Source organism: Capsicum annuum, chromosome 6, assembly GCF_002878395.1.
Source record: "Capsicum annuum cultivar UCD-10X-F1 chromosome 6, UCD10Xv1.1, whole genome shotgun sequence".
In the NCBI taxonomy this organism is placed as follows: Eukaryota; Viridiplantae; Streptophyta; class Magnoliopsida; order Solanales; family Solanaceae; genus Capsicum; species Capsicum annuum.
In genome coordinates this window covers 91,692,626-91,716,979 of record NC_061116.1, presented here as the reverse complement: position 1 = coordinate 91,716,979, position 24,354 = coordinate 91,692,626, and the positions used below count along the sequence as shown (strand labels likewise).

Genomic DNA, 24,354 nt, shown 5'->3' with positions numbered 1-24,354 from the left:
GTTTTTCAGAACTCTCAATTCCTAAAACAAGGAATTATTGCATGTCCATAAGTATTTGTTTATGGATTTGATGTATGTTTTAATACTGTAAAGAAAAATAGTTTTCGAAAGTATGATGAAAAAGGGTTGAAAATAGCTTAGTATGGACTTTGAAGAGCCATATACGACTCATAGGGTAAATCCATGAGGCATACTCAAATGTGTTGTGAGGAATAGAGATAAAATCCTGAAGACTAAAAATTGGGCTCAACATATGACCGTTGATAAAGAGTCGTGATGTCAGGCAATGCTTCGTATTGATTCACTCTGATAAACCTTGAAGTATGACCACTCATTTTGATAAATCATTAGTAGAATTCCTAAAGTGGTGCAAATAAAGTCATAATGAAGATGATTCACTGTATGACTCATGTCATCCAAGAATAACTCGTTATAATCCATTGTATAAGAACTGAAGATGGCTGAAAACTGATCCATGACCACTGCCTACGAGTCGTGAATACATTATATGACTTGTTGCCACTGCTAAAACCTTCATTCTAATTTTTTTTTGATAGGTTAGTTTTTGTCTATAAATTTGTTTCATAGATTTTCCTTGATTTTTTATGCATTGATACAGATTATTACTCTCTTGAGTCCTTAGAAACATATACATAGATTTGTTCTTAGGTTTTGAAGAACCATTCATAATATATATATATATATATATATATATATATATATATATATATATATTCTTGGTTATAAAAGTGTCTTTGATAATTCAAGTGTCGGGATTTCATATAATCACTCTTGTAATTTCATAATAAGAATTCATCAATAACTTCTAATTATGATTCTCCAAGCGTGAGTAGATAAATCCAAAACTAGGGTTGCGGGTACCATGATGAATTAACAAAGTAGGATAAGTTCTTAGTGGTTCTTGAATGGTGTTTATGGATGTATTATTCTTTCCTTTGTATTGATTAGTTTTTGTCAGATGACCAATGTTAGACCTCGTCTTAACTCTTTACTTGCTTTACCAAAGAGGTAGAGTATAAAAAAGGGGATTAACAATGTAGAATTGAGGTTATAAACTGTCATCTTATATCAAGAGTAAGGGTTAGTAAGGAAATCACTCGTAGAATGACCAAGTTGCACAGTGATATTCATTTATCTAGGTGAAAAACTATTTAAGTGAGCTTCAATTACCGATTTTTCATGATACGTACAAGGATAGATCACTTGTACAACATACTTACTAAGTTACGAGATCATAGGGAACACAATCCTAGTCAACTCTCTCTAATGTTCTCAATACAAATTGATAACTATTTATTTTTTACAAAAATTGCAAATAAATTACTTCTTCATTTACAAACCCTAAGTGCAAATAAACAACTAAAGCCCAAATAACCATCTTGACCTAGGTCCTAATAGTATTCCCTCATGGAATCGATCACAATTTAGTTGGGTTCTATATTTGATTTAGTGACCATTTAATACTTTAATTATGATGTGTAATTTTGGCGACATCAACATATTAACCCAAACTCCTACTATAGCGACCCTCATGCCTGCTATTGCGAGAGTGTTGTTTCTATTTTTGGAATTTTTACAACACAAAGCTCAGATTTGACATTACAAAATAACCACTTTATGTCAAACACTATACCTAAAGACACCAAATATCTCTAAATCGTAAAACACCAAATTTTCATTAGAACCCTCCCTAGCATAAGATTTTACCGACTCTTGTCCTAGGGAAAACTTTATTGGGCACTTTCACCCCTAACCAATGCTACAAAGAACACAACCCCACTAAACACTATACCATGTTTTCCCATTAAGAAATCTATTTTATGACTCTTTTCTCACACCTTCGTGGTCAGCGTACAAGAATATATCCTCTAGAGTACAAACACCAACCAACACTCCACTATAGGTTTCATTAATACATAAATTCTCCACCACAACTCACATTAGTTTATTCAAACCTTAATAATCAATCTTTTACAAACAACCCAGCTCACCATTTATCAGTTAAGGACAAACTGTACTCATTTAGCCTCACAACTAGCTTATGGTTAGTCAAATTACTAAATCAACATACCTTGACAACTTAAGAAGAAATAACAACCAAGTAGTATCATGTAACAATGAAAGGGATATGAATATGCATAAATACATCTAACAACTTTATACCCTCAATCTACCATACAACTAAGGATCATTAATCATAATCAAGCTCACTTATTTCATAAGTCTTTGCAATTCAATTATAACACATTCAAGGGATACTATTAATCGATAATTTTTCCTATAAAATAAGCATATGGGCAATGTCAAACCATAATCAAGCAATTACAAGTCATTTTTTTAACTAACATATGAGTGACTAGTTCTACCAATATCTAGTATTACTTATCATTTCACGAATACAAGGGAACCTAGTTCTACCATAATCTCGTGATTTCCTGATCAACTACACGTTATCATCACAATATATGTAGTTCACTAAATCAATAGTCAAAATCACAAGGTTTAAAAAAGTTTGGTATTTAAGTATGTAGACACCTTAAACGGACAATAATACGTACATTAGATATTTAGCATATCAACACATAATATCTTATGAATCACATTATTAAAATTTAATGTCAAGGTCTAATATATACACCCTCTCAACCAAACTTCTTTTATGATTATCCAATTCACATAATTCAAGTTACAGTTGTCAAGCAAGTCATACAACTACAAACATTCTTCAAAAAATGTATATAAAACATACCAATACAAACATTCAAAGGTATTAATGTAGTTTTCATGTTCATATTTATTCACACACTATACCAGTAACTTGACAAAACCACCTAATGTCATAAAGTCACAATTATAATCAACACCAAGCGATCCCAAGATATTAGTTACTTACGCATTAATATGACTCTTATCAATAAATACTAAATTGGAATTAGCTTAATTTCAATTAAAAATTCACCAAGTGTTGTGAATTTTGCACATGCAAGGTATGTGGTCAAACAAGTAATAAAGTGACGTTTTTTGAGAGCCAGGTTGTCGTACCCAAGGGACTTGAAGTTAGTTTATCTCTAATTCCAATTATACATATAAATTTACAAGTGTAAGTTTATAAAAATATTATTAAAATTGTAAAGATAATCTAAGTAAAAAAAGAACAATGTTATGAAATTGGGATTGTAAATAATATGTGGAGAGTTTTCAGGGTTGAGGAAAACTTCACATTTATGCATAACTATGGTTTCTAGTCGGTGTGTGTGTTTATCATGATTGTTTTTCTATAGGATTGATATTATAACTCAGGGATGGTCAACTTCTAAGTCGTCTACCTAAATTCATCTCACAACTATATTGTTGCGCAGGGATGCGAGTCTCTAATTTTTGTGCATTAAGCTATCTTCCTATTTATTAACCTAGTGGGGAATTTAGGTATATCTCTATTGTAACCATAAATTCTACTCTAACAAAGAAAAAATAAGATCCACACTTCCTACATTTTTTGTTCTATTCCTTGAATTTCATGGTCAGTTCACCTTAAAACAATAGCATTATCCTAATATTTGTGACTCTTTAGAATAGTAAAGCAAGAATAAAAGAACAAACGCATGACATGATAAATATATAAATCAAACAATAAGACTATAATTAAGTAATCCTATTTTAGACTCAAGCCTATAAAGAAGGGGTTTAGACACTCATAGGTTTACAAAAAGTGATCATTAATGAATTCATAAAATAGAACAACAAGAAAGAAAAATAAAAAAAAAATAAAGAATCGTAGTTTGAGCTCCTTGATGTCTTATTTGATCTCCAATTAGCATGTGATCTCAATATCTCTTCTAATTTTAGATAAACAATCTTAATATAACCCTAAAATTCATGCATCCAAGTCTCAAGTGGTTAGATATAATGCCAAAAAAGCTACTCAACTTAAACCAACTTAAAAAACTATGTTTTTAACGTGTTTGGAGAGTGTGTTGAGTGGATCTAATAGTTGGGGATTAGGGGATGTGGTGATGTGATATAGAAATATAGCACTTTTGATGCTTAAAAAGAGGAAAATATGCAGGTTTCTGAGGTTATTTTGTTAGATATGATGCATTTTGGGTATGTTTTGTAGGAAATCATATTTTGGATGCTAAGTTTGTGAAAAATATGATAAAAGTTATTTTTGGATACTTTTTGGACCAATTATGGATGTTTGGGATAGTTTTTTCCTTGATCATGATCAAAGCATGCTTGAGAATCAAAGAAGAGATGAAAAGATAACTCCCAACACTTACTAAGTCAATATGTGGACTGCAAGTAGGACCTACAAACCGTAAGTAGGCAAAGTAAGTGCAAGAAGTCCAAAATCCTGAGAGCTAAACTTCTAGACTTATTTCATCTGCTACCTGTACCCTGTTCCTGCATCCAGGTTCAGGACCGTAGGTACTACCTACTCCCAGGGTCAAAGCACAGGTACAGACCATATGTAGCCACCGACCCTATTTTCTCCTATTTTATTCGGGCTTTGATTTTAGGGTTTCCTCATGTACTATAAATACCCTTTATGTGGTTACTAATAGGATTTATGTACTTTTCATATTCACAAACATATTTTGATTCCAAGATTTGATTTTGATCATGGGATTATCTTGTATTTACTTTGGTTCATTAATTCAATTATAGTTGTGGGTTTTTACACTTGTTATCATTGTGATTTAATCTATGCTTTTGATTATGAATGTTATTGATTTATTCACAAGCATGAGCTGCTAAAACCCATAGCTAGGGTTATGGAAACCCTACCGGATTGACGGAGTAAGGGAAGTGTTGTTGTTGTTCTAAATCGATACAGATGTATGCATTGCTTTATCTTTATTACAATAGTACTCTTAATACGTGCACAAGTTAGGATCCCGCCAAGATATTTTTGCTTACTCCAAAAGAGGAGTAGTGACTAGGAGAAGATAAAGACAACAATAATTTGAAGCTCAACTGTCGATCCACTCTTTTAGGTTTTATCTTAGTAAGATTGTTAGATTTTATCGAATAACTAGAGACTCAAGAGGTAATAGTTAACTGGGATCAAGATAAGGGTTAGTAAGTCGACATCCTGATACTTAAAAGGTAAAGGGTAAAATCCTTCTGCTCGTCCAAATAAATGCAGAAGGTACATAACTTATTGATGCTATATGTAAAGTATTGGGTTGATACAACAAAGCACGATAAGCCTACAGAGTTGAGAATCCAGGGTGAACACAATCACAGTGTTCATCTACACTGATTACAACCAAAGTTAATATATTTACTTGCTCGAGATTAGTATATTAACCCCCCCCCCATTTACTTTTCTTGTTCTGCCTATTGACTACAACTACTGAGATTTACGATTCCATGTGTTTCCTTGGGATTCAACCCCAACCATTGTTGGATTACTATATTTTGATAGAAACCATATCATCAACTTAGAGGAGGTGTTGTTTGGATGTCATCAAAATTTTGGTACCATTGTCGGGGAACACGATGTTGATTTATGACTTGAAGTTGTTGTAATTTTTGGGTTTTAGTCTTTCTTTGTGTTCTTATTTGGGCATATGCCAGTGTATGCCTAGAACACAAATATAGGAAATACCTTAATCCTACTGAATCTAAATCAAGAGAGGATCCTACAAACACCAGTAGGATATCTCAACAAAAAAGAGATGAACCTCCTTAAGGGGTTCATGATGTTGTACGTCCCACTACTCTTGAAGGAGTACAAGATATTATTAATTGTTAGATTAGTGAGATGTTAGCTCAAGATAAAGAAAAGAGGAGGGCAATGGAAGAATCTCAATAGGTAGATAGGGAAGCAGAGACAACACCAGGCCGTCGAGCAGCACTCGGTGGGAATCAAAATAGAACTAGAGGTACCCGTGTTCAAGTAATCCCAGTATATCAATTTGTGAATCCATATATAGATGATAAATAAGACTTGAGAGATGTTGAGCTAGCAGAGACGGGAGCCATAGTTACTCTTATTTTATGCCCAGGCATCAAGTTCGACATCACGTGCATAATTATCCAACTTCTAAATCTGAAGTGTATATTTACAAGTCTGCCTACAGATGTTGGAAATTTGCACCTTGCCAATTTTATTAGGATCTTCATTTTGTATACAAATCCTGGGTGGATCAGAAAGTACTCAGACTGAGGTAGTTTCTCTTCTGACATACAGGAGAAACATCTTTATGATCAGGGAAACTACCAAAAGGCTCTATCACTACATGGAACAAGTTGTTCAAGCAATTCTTAAACAAGTACTTTCCTCCATCTAGGATGTTGTAACTTATGGATGAGATCTATAAGTTAAGGCAGCTGCAGTCTTAGTCTATGTACGAGGCATGGTTTAGGTTCAAAAAGAAGCTAAGTTTGGTGCCCACCCATCAGTTGTCAATGATGACCTTATTAGAGGTATTCTACAGAGCCCTGACCATCAGCTCCTGAGCTATGGCAGGCACCATATATGGAGGAGCTTTTATGAGACTATGCTAAGAGGAAGCTTTAAAGATATTAGATCTGATCTTGCTTACTAACAGAGGGTGGAAAACTCGGGAAGCCAATAAGGGATATAGAAATTATGCTATTGGTGCGTCCTGTGACCAAAAATTAGTTAATGACATAGTAGTGAAAGAGATTGCAGTGCTAAGAACTAATCACAAGCACGAGCTAAATAAGTTTATGTAATCATAATCAATTGAATAGAGAAAAATATATTTTGATAAATATGATTGATAGATATAAATATATTTTATATATTCTTAAATTTGTTGATGAAAATTATTAATTATTTTCACTTGAATTAATTATTTTATTGAATTTGGTCCTTTTAAAAAAATAACGAAATTTAGATAATAAGAGTAGTTTGTGTAAAAATTTAAAGATTGGGGTTATATGTAATAATAATGGAAGTTGGAATTGGAAGTGGAAAAAAGGGAAAACAACAAAAAGTTGTTTTCACTTTTCGGAATTTAATTCCGAAATTATTTTCCAAATTTTCATGGCCAAACACCATAATTTCCAACTCTGAAAAAGTTTTTTGGAAAAAAAGGAACCCTAAGTCATTTACAAGGTAAAGAAAAACTTCCTTCTCACAATTCATTATCTCTTCCTTTTTTATTTCAACACAAACCTAACACAGTGGGAGCTAAGGGTGGAAATGAACGGATTTAACCGGAATCGATACCGACACAGCCTTACCAGAGTTTTTTGCCAGAACCAATACTACCGGAATACCAGATTTTTTGGTTGTCCCACACCGTCCTGTTGGTTGCCGGAATGGAACCGGGTTGAACCGGCCCTGCCACCGGATCTATACTAGAAAGACGAACTTCATTTTTTAAAAAAAATAAATTATATAACATTTTTTAATATATTTTGAACTTAAAAAATATATCTTTTGAGTTTAATTTAATATAATATTTTTAATAAGTTAAATTATATTTATATTAAGTTTTAAAAAAAATCAAACCTTAATTCCGGCGCTGGTGCCAGACCGGATCCGATAAACCGGAATCAAAAATACCAAAAAAAAATTATGGTCCACACTGGTACCATATTCAAGACCATTGGGTACCGGTATACAGGTAGCAATCGGTACTGTTGTGTTACCGATAACGCTCCAGTACCGAAATCGGAGGAACCGAAGCAAAACGGAGAAAAACCAGACCGTTGCCACCCTTAGTAGGAGCACAGGGAGGAAATAGTTACACGATACATTATAACATTACCCCACTAAATACGGCATTTCTGAAACCTATTTTACGGCATTTCTGAAAATACTCCAGGTAGACTATATAGAAAAATTAAAAGGAATTAAGGAAAATATTGAATTTCTAGATAATAAAGCTAAAGGAGAAATAATCACTCCCTGTATCTAGGATAGATGCTTCGCAGATTCATGATCTTAACTTTAGCTCCATACTATCATAGAATAAGTCACCTGCAGTTCTGAACGGTCACTGTCTGTACCATTGACAACAAGATGATCCACTGAAGGATCTATCACTTTGTTCCAAGGCCTCATTGTGAGAATCCCAGCAAATAATGCGTAAAGATCGTCTCCAGCACCCAGTTTTACACACTTATCCTTTATCCCGTTTGCATCAGAATATACCAAAGCCTGAAGTACATACCAGATTGTAATGTTAATGGAACGAGTAAATCAATGCTGAATGTAAAACTTATCAATGATGGAAAATAACCTTCCATAGTGCAGCATAGTTTATTCTGGTGTGGTAATCAAGTTCTATGTATAAACCGTGGTCCAAAAGTATCAACTGAGGTTTTCTCCTTCCTGTGAAAGTGGGAACAAATATTAAGAGAAAAAACTACATAATGTCATCTTCATTGCTCAAGCAAACATTCAAATTTTTTGGCAACTAGTAGATATGTTAATCTCAAGACTGATTAGAAGAGTGGAAAGACAATTAGAACACAGCTGGAGAGTAGATTATGAAGAACCACCTTGCCCATTATGGAGAAAAAAGAAGACTTTTGGATCCTAAATTGGAAATACTCCTAAACCAAACTTTCAAAATGAGGACAAGGAACTAGATAGCATACATGCATGAAAATACACAATCTTTTATGTTGGATTAAAGAGTTTTACTAAATAGAAGGGACAAAAAGGATACTGCCACATACATGATATTTAGAAGAAACAACCAAAAAGGTTAAGTGTTCCTACTCAGGATGCTCATACTTTAATTATTCAAGTTGGAACGAAAATTATGATCCAAAAAATAAAACAAGAAACATCAGGATCAAGACCTCTTTTACTGATCTTTTTTGTAGGGTAATGGTTGAGTTCCATGTCTTTTCTGTAGATTTTCAAATGTTAAATCTTTCATATTATCAAAAAACTTACCTTTGTTTATACCCTAACATGGTGACTGGTTTTAAAAACCTTTTGAACAAATGCAAAACCAACTTTTGGGATTGACCAACCATGAGGTTTTGGATATATGCTCAACAGCTGATATTGGGTATGGTTTCTCATTTCCAAAAATTTAATACAATCACCCCAACCCCACCCAACTCCAACCGCACCCCAAAAAAAACTTTTCCATTTAGTCACCTACATTTCTCAAGTGATCTTTTACTAATTTTTCCTACCAATTGTGCAAACTTCATGGCAGTCCCTTTCCCTCCTCTTCTATTCAATTCATATGGCCAATAAATTGCTAGCATTTGGCCATAGATTCCCAAATAACTTTGACAAATCAGTTACAGATGAAGTTAGAACATATGTTTGGCCATAGTTTTTGGGAAACATATTTCAATTCTTTTTTAAAAAAAAAAACAACATAAAATATTTATGATTTATACCCATAAGTTCTAAAAATTATTTAAAATGCCCATAAGTTTGACACAAAATTATCATTTTATAATGAACTAGATAATACATTATCCAAAAATCATAACACTACCATAGTGAATTCTTTTTAAGCATAAACAAAGACACCAGAAAGAGCCATCAACAAGAAAAAAGTTTGTTCAATTTCACTTGTTCCCAATTATAGTTGGCGTAATAATTAGTGGATGGGCTAAGTATTAAATCTTTAAAGAACCCCTAAACTGGATTTTGTCCAAAAAATCACTTTTTCATAGTTTTTGGGATCTTATTCTTTAGCGAAAAACTGACAAATTCTAAGGTCAAACAAATTTTCCCAAAAACTACTTGTGATATCTATAGCCAAACGGGTCCATAGATTTCTTTTTAACTTTTTGACCAAGTGGGTAGCACATAAATGGGGTATCTTGACACCTACTCTTTCCTGAGTATTAGGGGAGAAGTTGGTGGCACTTAGGGCTTGGAGAAGTATAGGGGATGTGGATAGCATATGGGGAAAGACAGTTAGTTGCATTAGGGAAACAGCTAGAGAGGTCTAGGGTGTCGAGGTGCAATGTTGGTGGCAGACAAAGGGATTGGTGGTGGAATAGAGAGGTTCAAAACTAAGTGAAAGCTAAGAAGGTTTCTTAAGCAAAGTGAGTGAAGTACAGGGACAAGGAAAAGAAGAGGCAGAAGAATAACAAAATTTGTAAGGCAACAAAGACGACGGCTAAGTTAAGTTGTTACAGCAGCAACGACGACAACCTTTAAGCGATTGATACTAAACTAAGGGAAAAAGACGAAGATAAGAAGTTATACATGCTCGAGAAGACGAGGGTGAAGAAGGCCAGAGACCTAGATCAAGTGAAGGGCATTAAGGATGAAGATGGCAAGGTATTGGCGGAAAGACACTCATCAAGCAAAGATGGAAAGCCTACTTCTACTAACTATTGAACGAAGGAAGGCAATCATTGTGCGATGATTTTGAGAACTATGAGATACATCGATATTTTGGATAATGTAGGCGCATTAAGGTTATGAAAGTGACTCACATTGTTAGTAAAATAAGCAGGAGAAGAGCGATCGGGCCTGATGACATTCTGGTGAAGTTTTGGAAGAGCAAGGACAAGGCAGGTATGGAATGGTTAACTCATTTGTTCAATATGATCTTTAAGACGGCTGGCTGAAGAATGGAGGTGGAGCACAATGGTACCGTTGTACAAGAACAATGGTGATATCCAAAATTGTAACAATTACAAGAGTATTAAGTTATTAAGTTGCACTATAAAAGTTTGGGAGAGAGTGGTGTTATTAAGGGTGGGGAAGGGTGTGTCCATTTTTGAAAATCAGTTTGGATTCATGTCGGGCATTCTATTATGGAAGCCATCCATCTTGTGAGACTGATGGAGAAATACTGGGAAAGAAAGAAAGGTGTGCATATATTGTTTATTGATCTTGAAAAGGTCTATGATAAAGTTCTAAGGGAAGTACTCCGGTGTACTGGTGGCCTATAATAGGGAGATAAAGGACACATATGATGGAGCTAAGACGTGGGTTAGAATGGTAGGTGGAGATTTGAAGCACTTCCCAATAATGGGACTGAAAGTACAAAGCACAAATAAAAGTGTGCGCTTCAATGAGAAAAGGTGTAAAGGGAGAAAAAGTACAAATATCTATGTTTGGTTCAATACTAATAATAACAAGCATGAGAAATTGAAAAACAATTACGATAAAGTGAAATATCAATTGTTTAGTATCGCTGATTCAGAAGATACTCATTGGCAAAGAAAAGTATTCCTTAAAAACTTGATGACGGCACTGAAGCGGACATAAAGTGGTACAAAGCACTCAACATATTTTGAGCCTCACTTTAGGGATTAAGCACGCTTTAAGTGTGTCTTTGATAATAGTAAGAGGAGACTCGAAGCACTTCTCAGTGGAAATGGGGTTGCACCATGGGTCAACTCTGAGTTTATTCCTTCTAGCCTCGTTAATGGATGAATTGACACAATACATTCAAGATGATATGCCTTGTTGTATGTTATTTATGGATGATACAATACTGATGAGATGCGTAGCAAAGTTAATACTAGGTTGGAGATGCAGAAACAAAACTCTGAAAGATAAAAGGGTTCAGGACAAGTAGGATCAAAACAGAGTATTTGGAGCGTGCAAATTCAGTGAGGGGTTGCATGAGGCCAACATAAGAGTGAGGCTTGACACATAGATTTTTCTAAGAGAGACAGTGTCAAGTATCTTCCGTCTATAATCCAGGGAAGTAAGGATAGGGAAATGGGAACATTAACAATGATGACACACATCTTTATACGGGCATTGATAAATTAAGGGATTGCCTAATATACCACCAAAACTTAGTGGTAAGTTCTATAGTGTAGTACTTAGACCAATATCGTTTGTATGGAATGGAGTGCTGGCCAGTCAAAAAAATTTATGTTCAGAAGATGCATGTTGCGGAGATAAGGATGTTAAGGTAGATGTGTTGGCATAATAAGTGCAATAAGATTATGAATGAGAATATTCAAGATAAAGTGAAATCATCTCCACAGTGGACAAGATGAGATAAGCGAGGTTGAGATAATTTAGACATATGAAAAAGCAAAATGCAGAAGCCTAGAAAGTAGGTACAAAAGGTTGGATATAGTAAGTATGAGGAGAGGTACAGGTAGGCCGAGGAAGTATTGGGGAGAGGTTATTAGATAGGACATGGTGTAACTTTAAATTATTGAGGACGTGATCATAGATTGGAGGGTGTGAAGGGCACATAATAGGGTAAAAGGTTATCCGGTAGGAGTGTTGTTCTTATTTTCAAAGGTTTAGGCTTGTTGGTGTTTGTTATTATACTAGTCGTAGTATTGTATTCCATACTTGTGATATCTATCATAATCTGTTATTTACTGTGCTTCGATTTGAACTATTTTGTTGTTCTTGTTTCTTTGATGAAGACTTATCATGTTGCATGTTAGTTGCATTATTTTTCTTCACTATTTCCTTCTTATTTTTACTTGGATTTGCTACACCTGAGCCAAGGTTTATTAGGATCTTTAGAGAAGGATCAAGTCATAAGATGATAATCAGAAAAGCTTGAATCAATCGACTTTGACTTTCACTTGCCTTTTCTTGAATTCCTAGATCGACCTATTTTGTACATAACTTCAGCTCGTTAAAAGGAGGTTGAAACCTTAGAGTTCATTGGATATAGAACTCTAATCTCTTATTTTTGACTGAAACTATTCGTACGTCTTATTCCTCAAATCTCTCTTTAAATGGGATACTTATTACATCAATAGAAAGCTTAATCCTTATGGAAATAGGAAAGTACCTTGTATCCCCACCAAATGATGCAATTTTGGCAAGTACTTATTCCATTAAAAGATTTCAACTTGACATCAACAGCCTAGAGTATTTCAATAGAGTATGAAAGCCAAAGAACCAATACAAGAGAAGATAAACATTATATTTTAGGTTTTTTTATCATAGTATAACGTACATGTAATTAAGAGGTATTTTTCTTTTCTTATTTTAAGTTAGCCGTGGTAGTATAAATAGAATATGATAAACATTTTTAGGGGAGACAATTATTTTAGGTTCTGTCTTGGTGAGGTTTATGGGTTGAATCCCTTTATCTCTACATCAGATCTCTCTTGGATTTCTTTTGATAAGATTATTCATGTATGAGTTCAATTCTCTTCTTCCTTGAATTCAATCATGTAATTATTTTTTCAAATTAAGGAATTAGAAATCTATATTTGTCTCTAATTTACTTCAATTGTGGAATTGTTTCATTCTTTCTTCTCTATCTTCTATCTATTTCTTGATTATTCATTCAATCTCTTTATCTTGTATTTGTTTTTACATCAATTAGTATCAGAGCAAGGATAAAGAATTGTTCCTACAATTCTTAATCCTTGGCTTGTATCGTTTGAAAATTCAAAAAAAATATATAGAAAAATAAAAAGAGATTAAAAAAGGAAAAAAATCAGACTGAAAATTGGAGAAACTTTCAAGTGGGTGTTGTTAGAAATAGTTTAGATGGCTTGAATATCAAATTTGGGAGCATTTAATGTTGATTTAGAGTTGATTTTGCCTCATTTTCTTAGTTGAAATTTCAGCACTTTCTAGAGTGAAATAATTGAGTTTTTGAGCTCTTGTGCAAATTTTATCCCATCTTTAGATCTAAGTTGTTTTTATCAGGGATAAACTATATTAGGTTCCAAATTTGGGATCTAAGGATGAATTTGGGGTTTAAAAAATGGGCATTTTTTCTAGTGCGAATTTTAGTGAAATTTTAGAGTTTGAGTTGATTCCTCATTTCGAAAACTATCGGGTGATGCTTAAAAGTATCTCATATTGATTAAGTAAACTTGATTTGAGTTGGGTATTGATAGATTTGATGAATGTGGAGTTTAGAGTAATCTTTCTCCCTAAGCTCTAAATTTGAGTTTGTTTGATTTATGGGCAAATCATATAGTATGTCAATTTCTTTATCTAGATAACATTGAGTATTAGTTCAACTTGTGTTATCTGTAGTTATTTTTGTGTTCGTATTTCATTTCGCGTCAATTTCTTTCTTACTTTTCTCTTTTTAGTTTCATTGTGTGTTTAATCCATTCCTTGTCTGTTAGTGTGTTTTGTCCTTCTTCATAATCGACATACACTCTACTCCGAGCCGACACTTGTAAGCTTACTTTGAGATTATAAAACTGTGAATCGACTAAGGAATACCCTTGAGTGGTAAAAGGCTTGAGTGGTGAGAGCATTTGAGTGTGCTCCTAAAAACTTACGACCTTTAAGTGTATACACGAGCGAAAAGAAAAGTGTCCTCATTTGAGTTATACACGTGAGGGAGTTACTTGTGAGGTCCATTATTTTACTAACCACTTTTTTTGTACAAATTATGTCATACAGGTTCAAGGAGTTACAATGGAGGTTTGGATGTTAATGGAGAAAGGAGAACTTCATCTTATAATTTTACTTCTAGTAAGAATTATTGTGAAGTTTTCATGATTATTATAGCAGTGATTCTACGAGAATAAGAGAGCATTAGCCTAATGGAAGTTTGATTAAATTTGACGTCATTGTGGAGGACTATAAGAGCGGTTGCACATTTGACTGCATCTTGGGTGTAGATAAATTGTGTTATACCAAATTCATTGATCCTTCTTTGGTTAAGTGGTTCGGAATACCTTGTCATACGAAACTTCACCATATAAATTTGGTGGAAGGGTGGTTGACTAAAAGGTGAAGATCACTGTTTACCACAGGAGCTATCAAAGGGGAATTTGGTGTGATACCTACCTTTTGTCTACTTGTTTGGTGTGTTTAGAAGCTCCATGGTTCAAGCATAATAAATTATGGTTAGATAGAAATTTGAAAAAGCTTCTTGTCGTAGATTCTATAGAACGAAAACATGTCTCAACTCTCGCAGTCTTTAAGAAATCTTCAACAACAAATGAGAAAGTCAAGAAAGTGAAAATAAAGACTACTAACTTGAACTTTGATATGCAAATTCATTTCAACAATCCAAGTAGAGTATTGGAAGCTTCTAAAGATGCCAAGTTGAAACTTGATATGAAGAGTCATCCCAATGACTCAAAGGGAATCATTGGAGCCTATTGCACTACTAATAAAATGAATGAGAAAGAAAAGAAAAAGAGGAATAAGGGAGTGAATGATGACAATTCAAGAGAGCAAAAAGGAAAAAATAATTAGAATGAAGTGAGTGACTGACTACAAGCACAAAAGAAAAGAAAATTGAAAAATGAGAGTGAATTGTTAGAAGAAGAAAGGAAGAAAAGTGAAGCAAGTGAGAAAAATGAAAATGAGATAATAAAAAAACAAAAGTGTGAGTGAGAAGTCTTCTTATTCTTTTTAAGAAGGGAAGTCTTCTTATTCTAACTCTACCATTTTGAATTTTTCTTCTTCTAGTGTTTGCACTTCTTTTATAGGTATTCTTGAAGAAGAGCATAAAAAGAACGATTCAACATGAAAAGAAGTTCAAGAATCGAAAGAAGCAAGTCAAGTTGGGACTACTTTAAGAGAGCAAGTGAGCTTAATTTTAAAAAATTAAGGTAAAGAAGATTCCTTAAGTGTTCATCAAGGTAAAAAGAATAATCCTAACTCTTTAGTTACTTCAAATGAACTTGATAGTGACTTGAGTGCGAATGTTAGACCATCTTTTGGTGAGGCTGATGATTTTTTACTTTGTGTCAATAGATAAATGAATGATGACCATACACTAGTTGAATATGATTGTGGAGCTAAATTGTTATTGATTGTGAGCTTAAAATGCTTCAAGCTAGCGGCATGTCAAATATGAAAAAACATGGCGTTTCCTTGAATTCTTGTGATGAAGATGAATATATTTCTTCTTTAGCTACTCGGAATACTAAAAATGTGATTGATGGTGATTGTCTCTTTGCAAGTAAATTTTATTGGAACTTTATCTAGTAGTACTCTTGAAATAGAGCATGAGAAGTGATGATAGTGTTTTTGAGCTTAAAGAAAGTCAAAATTTTAAAAGTTTTGACAATCCTCTTTTGGCGATTTTCAATTGAATGATTCATTCCTTGTTGACTCATATACACTTGATGAAAGTAATGATCCAAAATTTTAAGAGTGCATGACTTGTGAAAATGATTCTTCTGACTTGTTTGAGGGTGTTAATTGTTTGGATGTTAACAAGCTAACTCCCAAATTATTTGTTGAAAGTACTTCTTGTGTTGAAAAGTCTGCTAAAATTGAAGAAAATCTTTTAAAGAATGCGACAGGCACAAGTGATGGAATAGTAAATTGATAGATGGTAACTTTTGTGTCAATTTATTTACTTACTCTAATGTTGTCTTTGAGGATATACTTTGGACTAAATTTTTAAATGCATCTTGAAGGAAATGTAAATATGATCTATCTAAAGCATTGCCAAATATCTATGAGCATAAATGTGGCAATTCTTCTTTTGATGAGTTTATTAACCTTGTTGATCTATTTGTGGAACACTATCAAGAGAGGATCTACAATGAAGTAAGATACTTGGGAGCATTTTCTTGGGCTACAAAATGATTTGAGGTATCTTTGCCTTCTAAATCCAACAATGAATTGTTTGAATGGCTAGTGCTTATTTTTTGGACTTTGTAAAGCCATAAAGGTAAATTTCTATGCCTCTGACCTTTATAGTAGCAACTTTGTTGTGATTAGTGAGAATTTTTTAATGTTACTATTTGATTCATGTTGTGAGTTACTAATTGAGAAACATAAGAAAGTTTTGGAATTGATGTTTGTATTTGATTCCGGGAATGCATACTTGTATTTAAGATTTGTGGATGATATTGTTAGTTCTCTTAATCATGTGGTTAGAAGAGTACAATTCAATTGTGAATAAAGAAACTATTTGGTCCAAGTTGTTGAAGAAACTAGTTTTGACTTGAAAGTTCTAATGTGCAAAATTATTAGTTTCTTTAACATTATTTATGATTGTGGTATACTTTTGAGTAAAATTCTTGATACTATGCTTGAAAAGCTGATTTTTATGGGACTTCATGATTCTTGTCTCTATCGCAAAAGTGTATTTTCGGGACAGTGTTTTGAAAGGCGAGAGGCGAAAAAAAGCGACGAGGGCTCGCTTCACAGAAGCGAGAAGCATGAAACGAAGCGCACGCTTTTTTCCATTATAGCTCTATTTAGTACAAAATTTAAAATAGGCTGAGTACATATACAGGCCCCTCAACTATTTGACTTTTTCTATATAGGCACCTCAATTAAACCATGTACCTATTGAACCCTTTACTTCTTCACAAAATGTGTCAATTGAGCACAATCGTTGATGTGGCGCTGACATGGCGTGGCAAGTGTAACACTCTCCAAATGGAGAGTGAGAAACCATAATTAATCAAAAAAATTAAATATAAAAAACCCCAACCAATCAAGAAAAAAAACATAAAATAAATAAATAAAAAAGGAAATGGTCACCACATTCATCTTCTTCTCTATATCTTCTTCGCCATTAATGGCTACAACCAAGATAAAGAATATCAATTCAACACACTCATATATAATAAGCAATAATAATAATTTTTTTTTTAAATCCAGTTTTGTGTCTTCTTCTTACTCTATTCTTCCACCATTAAAATTCACTTTTACTCCTCCCTTTTCCACCAAAACAACACCCACAATGAATTAAAAAATCTCTTGCGTTTGAGGAATTAAGCAATGGCATCAAAAAAATTTTTGATGATGTTGCTCTTCACATTCCCTAAAGATAAGAGCAAAGTGAGGGACCTCGGGGTACAATGATTTGAGGCTCTCAAATCCCATCAACTTGGAAGACAAGGTAGACACAAGTACACGTTTCCTAGATAATGCGTCGGCAACCACATTTTCCTTACCCCGTTTTGTATTGAATGACATAAGGAAAGATTTCTAGGAATTCAATCCACTTAGCATGCCGTTTATTGAGCTTATCTTGAGCCGTAGGATGCTTCAAGGATTCATGATCCGTTCGAATCACAAATTCATTGGGCCATAAGTAGTGTTGCCAATTACCCAAAGCTCTAATTTAGAGTCGCACCCTTAAGCTTCTCACTAAAGCAGGCAATAGGTTTTAGATCTTGCATCAAAACAGCCCCTATACCTACTTTGCTTGCATCACATTCAACTTCATTTTATCAAAGTTGGATAACTGTAACAAATTGGCAGAAATGAGCATAGCTTTCAAGGTTTCAAAGGCCTTAGCTTGTTCATCACCCTACTTAAATGGTTGGTTCTTTCGAATGACCTCGGTCAAGGGGGCAGCAATGGTGCTAAACCCTTTGACAAACCGTCTATAAAAACTAGCCAACCCATGGAAGCTTTGGACTCTTCACCAATGGTTTGTGGAGTCGGCCAATTTTTTATAGCGTCTATCTTGTACTCATCCACTTCGATCCCTCTTGAGCTTACAACAAAACCTAAGAAAACAACTTCATCAACACCAAAAGAACACTTCTCAAGATTAGCATACAATTTCTCCTTTCTAAGGATATCAAAGACACTTTGCAAATGCAACACATGTTCGGCTATGGACTTGCTATAGACAAAGACACCATCAAAATACACAACAACAAACTTTCCAATGAACGGTTTCATCACATGATTCATTTACCTCATGAAAGTGCTAAGAGCATTAGTTAGGCCGAATGGCAATGACCATCCATTCATAGAGACCAAATTTGGTCTTGAAGGCCGTCTTCCACTCATCACCGGGTTGCATTCTAATTTGGTGATAGCCACTCCTACGGTCAATCTTAGAAAACACACAAGAACCATTCAACTCATCAAGCATATCATCCAATCTAGGAATGGGATAGCAATACTTTACCGTGATTTTGTTGATGGCTCGCAGTCCACATATATGCGCCATGTTCCATCCTTCTTTAGCACTATCAACACCGGAACCGCACATAGACTCATGCTCTCTTTGATGTACCCCTTGTTGAGGGGTTCCTCAACTTGACGTCGTAGCTTTTTGGTGTCCATTGGGTTATTTCTTTAGGCCGATTTGTTTGGCAATTGTGAGCCCGGCATGAAGTCAATTTGATGTTCAATGCCCCGAAGTAGGGGTAACCCTTGCGGAAGTTCCTTGGGAAAGACATCCTCAAATTCCTGCAAAACAAGAGAAATAGAATGTGGAATAGATGTATAGAGAGGTTAGTGTTAAAAACATGAGCTAAGAGAAGCATAGGAGTGTTGTCATCGTGTTCCAAGAAGAGATCCCTCTTCCTAGCCAACCTCACCATAGTGTTCTTGCCCTTTGAAGTTGAGACACCCTCGGGTTCCCTCTCTTTCTCGGCCTTCTTGCCTTTCTCCTTCAACTCTCTCATTTGTTGATTCACCTCATTCACTTGAGATGGTAAGAGAGGGTGAAGTGTGAATTTTCGGCCATTTAACTCAATAGAGTACCGATTAGTTCTCCCATCATGCTTGGTAGACCTATCATATTGCCAAGGTGTACCTAACAATAAGTGACATGCTTGCATCGGAATCACATCACAAAGCACTTCATCATGGTAGTTTCCCACCTTGAACCGAATCACATATTGCCTTGTGACTTTCAATTCTCCACACTCGTTCAACCATTGGAGCTTGTAAGTACTAGCATGTGGAGTAGTGGGTAGTATCAAGAAATTGACCATAGTGGCACTAGCAACATTGGCACAACTCCCACTCTCAATCACCATGGTACACACCTCCTTTGACAAGGCACTTAGAATGGAATAGATTCTCCCTTTGGCTAGGATCATCTAAAGCCTTATTAACCAAATTTTGGAACTAGACACCCGCCCTCTTGCAGCCAAGTATCTTCTCCATCCTCTTATTCACGCATTTTATACTCGGGTTGCTCTCCATCTTTGAGGCTCGACCTGTTTCTCTTCAAATTCAATGCCCACCTCCTCTCCAAGATAGTATAATTTCCCTTCCCTAAGGATCGCATTCCGTTGGTTTGGACATTTATCGGCTTTATGTCCCTACCCTTGACACTTAAAACATTGGAACCCTTTAGGATTAGGAGTAGGATACTTGCTACCTTCTTGTCTCGGAGGATATTTTTGGATGGCCTTGGTCTCGAATTGCCTTGCATTGGCGGGTTGATCCTTGCCCTTGTGCCAACCCGAGGAAGGTTGAGTCAATTTTTTGTTTCTAGGCCAACCCGAGGGTGCTTGTCCCCTTGCCTTGTAAGTTGATCTCTCTTTGAGCTCTCTTTCAATTTCTAGTGCCGTTTGGAAGATACCATCAATGGTATCAAACTTGTGAAGAGTCAAGTGAGAGGAGATGTCCTTGTTCAACCCGACCTTGAAACGGATAATGTCATGACCTACTTGTTCCCCTCGGTGATCAAGCTTCGACATCAATCGTTGGAACTCGTCATAGTAAGCCATGACACTCTTGCTACCTTGCCTCAAATTGTACAACTTGGCAAGGAGCTTATGTCTATAGCTCTCAAGTAGGTACCTTTGTCTCATGAGGTACCTCAATCTAAACCAAGGCGAAGGTTGCCCATCAATCAATTCATTCCCAAACCTCTTAACATATTCCCACGACGTGTTAGCATACCCTTCAAAATAAGCCACGGCATAGCAACTTTTCTTTTCTTCGGAGAGATCATTGACTTGAAGATCTTGTCACAAGATGACTCCGAAGCAAGGTAGGCCTCGAGATCACTTTCACCATTGAAGATTGAAAGACTCAACTTAATGGTATTGATACCCATATCCCTTTCTTGGTGGCGGCTTCTTTGTTGGTTCCATTGACCAACTTTCCCTCATGCCCTCAGTATCCCCTTTGATCCATACAGCCTTCTCTCATCTCTTCTTTCCTCATACAAGCATCATCATAAGCTCCATACCCTTCACGTTCCTCTCTACCATATTTCTCTATGTGGATGGGTTGATTTTGGTTAAGTGGAACTTAGTTTGGAGGAATTGGATTTAGTGGAGGTTATGGTCTTTGATTGGGTGGATCTTGGAATGAAGGATTCGGATTTAGTGGTGGTATTTGGCTACCAAGTCCTTCTTGTGGGATTTGAGGGGATTGTGAATGAAATGGTCTATTGAAGTCTCGGTTTTGGGGGTAAGGAGTAGCTTGGCTTGCGGCATTTTGTGAAGGTCTTGGTGGATTGAGCATTTGATGTAAGGTTTAGGAAGTAATGGTAGCGGAAGTATTTTGATCATGTCCACTAGAAGAAACATAGTAGTGTTGAGGCGTAGAAGGGCGGGAGTTCCTTTGACTCTCCACTTGTTCCAACCTCCCACACATTGTTGACACTTCCCCTTTCAACGATGACACATCCCCCTTTATCAAAGTCATATCCATTTGCATCTTTTACATGTTCCGAGTTATGGCCTCAAGAGATGCCATGATAGTACTAAGTGTATTGGTGTCCACGGTTTGTGGAGTGGATACAATGTACCTAAAAGAATACCTACAAAACAACAAATAAATTAGTTCAAAATAGCCTTACCACTTTCACACTTTGATTCCTAACACTTAGCTCCACAAGTGTTGTAAACCGGCTAGTAACCCGTGAGAAGTCGAGGGATGAGTCTACTCTTGTCCGGAATAGATTTTTGTTTGAAAGACTCAAAGAAATCTTGTCGGATTTGAACCAAAAATTTACAACGAATCAAAAAGATAAAAAGCACTCAAGGAACGTAGACACAAACAACGAATTCAAGGACTAATTTACAACCTAGTAGGTTATTACTAGCTTGTTAATTAGTACTAGGACCAACAAATGCAACTAAGGAACAAGAAAATGAAACTAAGAATCCAAAATTTGAGCTTAAAATTGATGATGTATCCAGTAAATGGAGACGTGGCAGTCCACTATTGGTTGTGGTTTTATCAAGTTTTTAACTTTCCAATTTCAAGTTTTGATCAATTCACAATTGGGAATGGAGGAATTTGGTTAATGGAGGGAAATACAAGTCTTGGAGCCCTTTTTCAAATTCAAACACAAAGGCATGACTTTACTTGAACTTCTTCCTCAAAACATGGTCCTTCAAACATAGAAGGTGGTTGAAAAGTCGTTGTCAAGTCTTTGAGTGATTTGAGCAAGTCTTTTCACCAAGTAGTACTACACCTTTGTTCTTAACCTCTTTAGATCTAGCACTCACTTTATGTTTAACAAGATATGAAAAGTGATGAAGAATATCAAGAGCAACAACAACAACTACCAAGAACAACAACAATACAAACTCAAACTTAGATCTAGACTCCTTTAGTATTAGTAAAGAAGAAACTAATACTAGAAACATTCAAAACAAGCAAAAAGACTTCTAGATCTAGTCTTAGAGTCTCGGCCAAGATACACAACAAGAACACCAAGTTTTGTGAGATCTTTTCAAGTAGCAAACACAAGATTGATTTTGTTGGAACAAAATCAAACCTTGCTCTTGATACCAAATGATCACAATCAACCAACAACACAAGGAAAACAAGATAATAACAAGAAGATAGAAGTAACACTACACACGGCTTTCAATAGATCAAGAGAGAACAACAACAAGATTACAATAGAAATAGATAGTTAGTTTGACATAAAATATCCCAAAGTCTAAGAACCCTAATATGTATCGAATACAAGGACCCTAAGACTAAGAGATATCAACACCAACTCTTACTTGGACCCAAGAGGAACTCAAACACCTCAAGAACTAAAGTTTCTAGCCAAAGAACAACACGTGTCACCACACTTGCTACAAGTTTTGGGTGGACTTCTCAAGAGAGAAGTTTTCAAAATGTTACAAGTCTTCTTGTGTAATATCAATAATGAACTAAAACTAAAAATAACCCTAATATGTTCTATATATAGTCTATTACAAAAGGAGTGGAAAATGACCAAGACACCCTTGGTCCAAGGGGTGGCCTTGTAGTGTGATTATAGGCCCTCTTCACACTTCAATAAGTGTAATCCCATAGATGGATTAATAACACACACACACACGGCCATATTCATGAACATGCCTTGGAGTTTTTGTAACTCCCGAGCTTGGCTCCTTGTGAATGGCCTTGAGCTTGTTGTACCCGTATCACTTTACCTCCCTAACGTACTTGCAGGCAGACACAGAAAACAGAAAATTATTCACCTTTCAGGTATGGTGTAACTGATATAGACCAAAAAGTACAACCAATTTGCCTCTAGAGTTGGAAGGTAACTTTGATGCATGATACACATTAAGATATTTCAACATGGGATAATTGAATTACATACTTACAACTAAAGCAAAGGAAAGACAACTTTCAGCAATATTTATATTTAATTGAAATTCTTTGGATAGACAGCAGGTATTACCATCCAACTCAAGTCAAAAACATAAAACATTACGATAGATATGAAAGGCTTACCAAAAATGCTCCTACGACCAGAAGGCAAAGGGCGGACTAGCAGGTTTGCAGCATGTGGATCACAATGAACAAAACCATGTCTGAACATCATTTCAGCAAAAGTCTCACTAACCTACATAGGTGGTATTATAATGATCCTTTAATCATTATCTTCAATTGACAAGTATAAAACTATATTAGAGAAGACACCTATTGATTCACATTTTCTAAAAAGGATGTAATGAGATGGACATCTATGCAAAAACAACAGAAATCAAATGGAACGTTGAGTAATGATTAACCAGCATGGTCCTTGCGCCAAATCATGAAATAGCCCATTAAGACTGAAATGTGAAATAGCATGATAACCTAAATGAGAGACAAGGTCAATCCAGTTACCTGTAGAAGCTAAACTCACTCATTCTGCTAAATCATCTATTTGAACATTGGAAAATGATATGTGGCGGAGGCAAAAAATTTCACTAAGGGGATTTAAAATTTGAAGTAAACACACAAGAAGCCAAGGGGATTCAGCCTCTGCTATATATGAACAAAAAATCATTTTAACCTTGTATATAATGTGTAAGTTTCTGTCGAAGGGGGTTCATCAGAACCCCCTTGCTCCCACTTGGCTCTGCCCCTGCTGATAAGGTGGGATATATAACCTTGGGACGTGAAGCATCCAAAAACCATGACCAATATGAATAAATTGCAATACACCAGAAATGAAAGCTATAAACCTTTTTGACCAAGGATACCATGAAAACTTGTCATTATCACATAATATCTTATTGTGAAAGCAAAAAACTTACCAACTTTACCACATCACTTGGCTGAATTTCAAGTCTTCGGATGCTCTTCAAGTCATTTACTTGTGCAGCCTCCATATATTCCATGGTTAACAGCTTTGATGTGCTTAAATTCCAATATACCCTTGGGACATAAACATAGTCTGCGATATGCGGAGATAGCTTCCGAAAGTTATCCATACATTTAATGCTGTTTTTGGCCTCAACCAAAAAATCTAGTTCCTGATAGATATCATATAACTTATCAAGATTTTGTCAAAACCTGTAAGGACACTCCTCGTGAAAATAAAAGGT

General features: G+C 35.3%; 1 protein-coding gene across 2 annotated transcripts in view; it reads right to left on the bottom strand.

Annotated features, from left to right (window-relative positions):
• Window positions 1-7,473: 7,473 nt before the first annotated feature.
• The window catches only part of LOC107873342 (putative ABC1 protein At2g40090), a 67,915-nt gene continuing 51,034 nt past the window's right edge, over window positions 7,474-24,354 (bottom strand). Inside the window, exons 7-10 of one of the 2 annotated variants that reach the window (XM_047414815.1) lie at window positions 24,064-24,282; window positions 23,273-23,384; window positions 8,247-8,338; window positions 7,474-8,164 (exon numbers count right to left, since the gene is read on the bottom strand). In XM_047414815.1, coding sequence (XP_047270771.1) covers window positions 7,955-8,164; window positions 8,247-8,338; window positions 23,273-23,384; window positions 24,064-24,282 — 633 coding nt within the window. In that variant the 3' untranslated portion in view covers window positions 7,474-7,954. Of the gene's footprint in view, window positions 8,165-8,246; window positions 8,360-23,272; window positions 23,385-24,063; window positions 24,283-24,354 lie in introns of both variants that reach the window. The other variant, XM_047414814.1, reaches the window with a different exon arrangement.